The 5,900-nt window shown below is 42.5% G+C and overlaps 1 protein-coding gene across 1 annotated transcript; it reads right to left on the bottom strand.

The window, feature by feature from the left end:
• Nucleotides 1-2,593: 2,593 nt before the first annotated feature.
• On the bottom strand, nucleotides 2,594-5,900 carry LOC131895770 (protocadherin beta-4-like). The gene has a single exon (XM_059246275.1). The coding sequence runs from the start codon at nucleotides 5,813-5,815 to the stop codon at nucleotides 3,419-3,421; it is 2,397 nt and encodes a 798-aa protein (XP_059102258.1). The 5' UTR covers nucleotides 5,816-5,900; the 3' UTR covers nucleotides 2,594-3,418.

The following is a 5,900-nucleotide window of genomic DNA, read 5'->3' as shown; positions in this document are numbered from 1 at the left end:
AGAAATAGAGGGATGAGAAAATAAGAAAGAACAAGAATGACATCAAAAGTGGCAGGGAGGAGAAGAAAGGTAGTCACAGCAGCGACTGAATATAAAAAAAACTCATAGGAAAGAAGTGACTTTCCCAGGAGTCTGCTCTCGTTGCACTGAGACTAACGAGCAAACTAGAGGAGAGAACAGCCAAGGCCAGCGATAGTAATTCCTCACACTAAACATGTGATAACCGGAAAGCGGATGGAATAGACGAGGGTGTAATTTATCTGATATGTTTGCACCTATAGATTATGTAGGTGCGTGTGTACATATGACTTCTCTATCATGAAGATGTGGTAATCTCAGTGCTTTGTATCTAAAGGAACCAAGGCAGAAATGAAAGATGGGAACTCAATCCCAAGGCAAATATAAAAATTAAATGAGGTCTTTAATTGTGAAAAATAATGAAGCTAGAAATAAATTATCATTGAAACAATTTATAAGCATAACTTTTAGATCTCTGTACATCTTTGTTGGGTGAAAGAGTCGGGGTAAGCTGAGAGGACATAGAGACAATCTACTGGCACAGCAGGGGGAAATAAAAATGTAAAGTCAACATGTATGGAGAATAGAATGAGAACCTCAAAAAATACAGTTTCCAGGGAGAAATAATAAAGAGGAGGAAGGAATCACAACATTCAAATAGAAAACTCTTTACTTTTTCTAACAGTAGATTTAATTTTCTCATAAAATATCCTTAAGGAAGGCCTACTAAAACAGTAAAAATAAAGAAATATGTAATATAGTTGTGTGAAGAGAAAGGTATTTCAAAGAAAGAGAAAATCTTAAAAGGCTCCTCCCAAGGCCCAAATTATAACACAAACTATGTCCATGAATTAATGATCAGAAGGAAAAGGAGTAAGACTATTAGCTAACAGGCTTAGAAAACCAAATTTTTTGAGTCAGGGTCTCACTACATAGCCCTAGCTGGTCTAGTACTCTTCTCTCTGTGGATCAGGCTGGCCTCAAACTCAGTAATACACCTGCCTCTGCCTCCTTAGTGTTGATATTGAAGAAGGGTACCACCAAGTCCAGCTCCTTTTTCATTTTTAAAACTTTTCCTGCTTTCTCTCATTTTTCTTTACATCTATCCTTCTGCCTTTGTATTATTTTAAGACACCACTATTCTGGCTTTATACAGTCAATACCTGGTCAATATTCACTTGTAACCTTTCCTGTTACTTTTTACTGCTCGACACAAGTCTGCAATTATTTTGGGATTGTTTTCCTTCTGCCTAAGTAATTCACCAAAAGCATTTCTCTCAGTGCTTATGTGACACTACCATTTCTCTCAGTTTTTGTCAAAAATTCCCAACTTTGAAGGCTATGTGTGCTGGAGTTAGAGTTGGTAATACTATTTTTTCCCAGGAATTTAAAGATATTGTATTTGGTTTCATGATCGATGCTTAAAAGTCATTTCTTAGCTTTACTGATACTACTTTAAAAGAAATACATCATTTTCATATGGCTGCTGCAATAGTTTTCCTGTCCTGGACGTTGTGTTCAGCAGCTTTCCTGTGATATGCTCAAGTGGGCTTTGCATCTTACAGACCCTGATGAGGTTTCTCTGCATACCCCGAATATTCAAAGACTCACCAGTGGTAGAAACTGTCCATTATTATCTCTTCAGACATTACTCCTACACCCCAAATCTCCTGTCTTTCCCCCTCCTCCTGACAAAGCTCCTCTTCCCAACAGGTTTCCTCCTCACTTTCAGGTCTTCTGTGTGGGGCTCACTGAAGTTCATGGTTATTTATTTCTTTTTAAAAAATTGAATAATAACTACAATCTACATTTTAAGAGAAAACACTGCTGTAATTTGCTTTTTCCATTGTTCTGTAGCTTTGCTGAGGAGACGAATATGGGTAAAAAATACAACTACTTCACTTCACATAGACTGATAGTTAAGACTTAGAAATAGACAGTGGGATATAAAGAATACCTTTCAATTGCTCATTTTTCTGCCAAAAGTTCAAGGAGTTTTGATACAGTCTTACTTATCTAAGTACGTGTAATGAGTTAGAAACCAAGCAATCAGTTCACCAGGCTTATTGAACACAACAGAATGCTACAATTAAAAACCAGTAAGTATGCTACTGTTCCAATTTATTAACAAACAAAATATATTCATTATTATTAATCAGTTTCACTCAAAGTAGCTGAAGAGTATACTAAACAATTAAACAAAATGATTTACCATGAAGAATAATTTTGCTGATTGATAAATTCTGCCCAAGGCACCAAGTAACACAAAGTAAAAATTTGAAATTTTCTAATAAATAGAATCAAAGAGAATATCCAAACTTCAAAAGAAATTTCCTCATTTGAAAGGTAGGAGAAGCTTCCAGAAAAGACACACATTACACCATGCTTGGACTTCATTGTATAAGGAAGAAAAAGATAAATGTGATGCCTTCAATAACTCTGCATTTTCCTTTTTTTAAAGAAAGATAGGACATAACTCTGATTCTGAGATTAATTATCAAAAGAAATTATTTCAAAGCAGTGATTTAACAATTTTATTTTATAAATGGGATGAGAAATTACACATTTTCTCCTTATTTTTCATCAAATAAGAATTCAAAACTTTAGCAGTGTTATTTCCAGAATACTTGCAACCAAGTAAATAGGACCCTTAGCATGCATGATTTTCACAAACAAAAAGTGTCACAACCCTTGTGTACATTGATATACACTTTACATTTTATGAATTGACTATTCAAGGCACTTAGCCTGAAAGTGAACATGATGTAATGTGGCTTTCCATTCATGCAGAAAGAACCAGTCAACATAAGTAATTTTAAACAATCAATCTTTGAAAAGATGAAATTACATGGAAAGGGCAGGAGCCACAAATTTGTATGAATTGTACCATATTTTGAGAGCAGTCAAATGTCTCAGAAGATCATTTAGGTGTATAATTCAAAGAAAACATTATGCTGTTTGGGTTATTTAGGGTGGTGGGAGTATTAATCACCAAGTGATACCCATATGTGGAGAAATATATGAAATATGCTTAGTACAACTAAAAGCCTAGTACCTTCATGCCAATAAAAAAGAAACTATCAGTGCAATTAAGGATGCAAGCAGGTTAGACCAGTGGAGAACTTCGTTAAAAGATCATTCTTAAAAGGTAAGAATTGTACAACACTTAGGAGTTCATATTACTTAGTTCGGTGGTTCTCAACCTCCCTAATACTGTGACCCTTTAATACATTTCCTCATGTTGTGGTGACCTGGTACCATAAAATTATTTTGTTGCTACTTCATAACTGTAATTTTACTACTGTTATGACTCATAATGTAAATATCTGATATGCAACCCCTGTGAAAGGGTCATTCATATCCAGAAGGGGTCCAGATCCATAGGTTGAGAACCTACGATTCAGCTGAACACAAAGCTATCCCTGCAGTGGAGATTTTCTTTAAGTTCTCTCCCAGGATCCTGAACCAACAGCTCTGGGATCATAGGTTTGAGGAACTTGAACTCACCAGTCCCAGAGTCCCCAGTTAAACATACCTCATACTGGTAGCTCTGGGACAGGGTCCCAGTGCCGCTGACATCCACCAGGTGACCAGGAAAGTGTCCCTCAGGCACAGAGCAGCCACCCAGAGAGGCCGCCCTGGCCCTCCTGCACAGCCTCACCCCCACGAACAGCAGCACAGACAAGAGGAAGATGGAAGACACAGAAGCCAAGGCAATGACCAGGTACAATGTGAGCAAATCTTCATTGTCATGCGCGGGGTCGTGCGCCACCTCTGGCAGAGGCAGGTAGGGCTGAGAGAAGCCATCCACCAGCAGCACATGCAGAGTGACACTGGCAGACCTTGGAGGATCTCCATTGTCCTTGACCAGCAGCAGCAGCCTGTGCTTGGAAGCATCGCGCTCACTCAGCAACCTGGAGGTGCGCACCTCGCCATTGTGAGCCCACACGCTGAACAGCCCGGGTTGTGTGGCCTTGAGCAGCTGGAAGGACAGCCAGGCATTCTGTCCAGAGTCGCGGTCCACTGCCACCACCTTGGTGACCAGGTAGCCTGGCTTTGCCGCCCTGGGCAGCAGCTCTGTGCAGGGTGCAGAGGCGTTCTGCAGCGGGTAGAGCACGAAGGGCGCATTGTCGTTGGCGTCCAGCACCAGCACACGCACCAGTGCCTGGCTGCTGAGCGCAGGAGAGCCTTGGTCAATGGCGCCCACCTGGAACTCGAAGGTCTGCAGGGTCTCATAGTCCAGTGCTCTGAGAGCGAAAATCTGTCCGTTGTCAGCGTTGATGGAGATGAGCGAGGATAGAGCAAGTTGCGGGTCTTGGGTGGGCAGGAGAGAGTAGGTGATGTGGGCATTGGAGCCTGAGTCTGAGTCTGTGGTACTGATGGTGCCTATGTGCAGGGCGGGGCTGTTGTTCTCCTGGACAAACAGGGTGTAGGAGGTTTGGGTGAAAGCGGGGGCATTGTCGTTGTCGTCAGACACCTGCACAGTTATGGTGTGCTGGGTTGTGAGCCTGGGTGTGCCCATGTCGGTGACTGTGATGGTGATGTTGTACTCAGCTCTGCTCTCTCTGTCCAGTGGACTCTCTGTCACCAGAGTGTAGAAATTCTTGAAAGTGGATTTTAGGATGAATGGCAGGTTTTCTGGAATAGAACAAACAACCTTTCCATTCTCTCCAGAATCCCTGTCTCCAACTCTGAAGATGCTGATTATGGTCTCAGGAGCATTTTCTGGGACTGAGCTTGTCAGTGAAGATATGGTCAGCTCTGGGGCATTGTCGTTCACATCCACCACCTCTATCACCACCTCTCCCTTCCCAGAAAGACCTCCTCCATCTGTGGCCTCGATTTTCACGTGGTAAGATTTAATCTTTTCAAAATCCAATTCCTTTTTCAGTCGTATTTCTCCTGTGACTTCATTTATTGAGAAAGTTTGTTGAATTTCATCTGATGCTTGGAACAAGCCATAGGAAACTCTCCCAAAGTTGCCAGCATCTGCATCCTGTGCTAGGACAGTCAGGACTGGGGAGCCTGGGGGACTGCTCTCCAGGACCTGCACCTCATAGGGGATGTTCACAAATTTGGGGGCATTGTCATTGATGTCCAGGATTAGGATTCGAACCATGGCTGTTCCTGACCTAGGTGGAGAGCCACCATCCAGAGCTGTGAGGGTCAAGCTCAGCTCTGCCTGTTCCTCTCTGTCCAGGGCTCTGTCCTGCACCAACTCTGGGTATTTCTTGCCTTTACTGTTATTTCGAGTGAGGACATGAAAATGTGAGTTGGGGCTGACTGTGTATTGTTGTAACCCATTGCTGCCCACGTCCAAGTCCTGGGCTAAATTCAGTGGTAACAGAGTGCCTGGCTGGCTGTTTTCTGGTATTTTCAAGAGCATTTCCCTTTCTGGGAATTCTGGTGAGTGGTCATTTATGTCCTGGATCAATAATTCTCCTTGAAAATATTGCACTGGCTTTTCAAGGGACACCTGGAAATGCAGCACACAGGGATCCACAGAGGCACACAGCTCTTCCCGGTCTAGTTTCTCCCTCAGAAGCAGATCCCCAGTCACGGGATCCAGCAGCAGTCGCTGCTTGTAATCATCAGACACCACCCGTGCAGACCGGGCACTCAGGTCCCCAGAACTCAGGCCCAGATCCTTGGCCAGATGGGCTACAAAGGACCCACTTTCTGTTTCCTCCAGGATAGAGTATCGAGTTGTTGGCTCACTGCAAACCTGAACCAAAACCAGCATAAAAAGGAAAGGAATCGCTTGCCTGTTTGGGTGAATTCTCTCCAGCTTCTCCATGTTGGGAAAGTGAATGCTTGCATCCAATCCTTTAGCAATCTCCAAATGCGTTGAAAGGCTGACTTCTGGTTCCTTCTGAGAGGAA

This window comes from Peromyscus eremicus, chromosome 19 (genome assembly GCF_949786415.1).
Source record: "Peromyscus eremicus chromosome 19, PerEre_H2_v1, whole genome shotgun sequence".
Taxonomy (NCBI): domain Eukaryota; kingdom Metazoa; phylum Chordata; class Mammalia; order Rodentia; family Cricetidae; genus Peromyscus; species Peromyscus eremicus.
The sequence above is the reverse complement of the archived record's forward strand: the minus strand, read 5'-3'. Positions and strand labels throughout refer to the sequence as shown.

Coding starts and splice junctions, on each gene's coding strand:
- LOC131895770 (XM_059246275.1), bottom strand. CDS start 5,815: ATGGAGAAGCTGGAGAGAATTCACCCAAACAGGCAAGCGATTCCTTTC.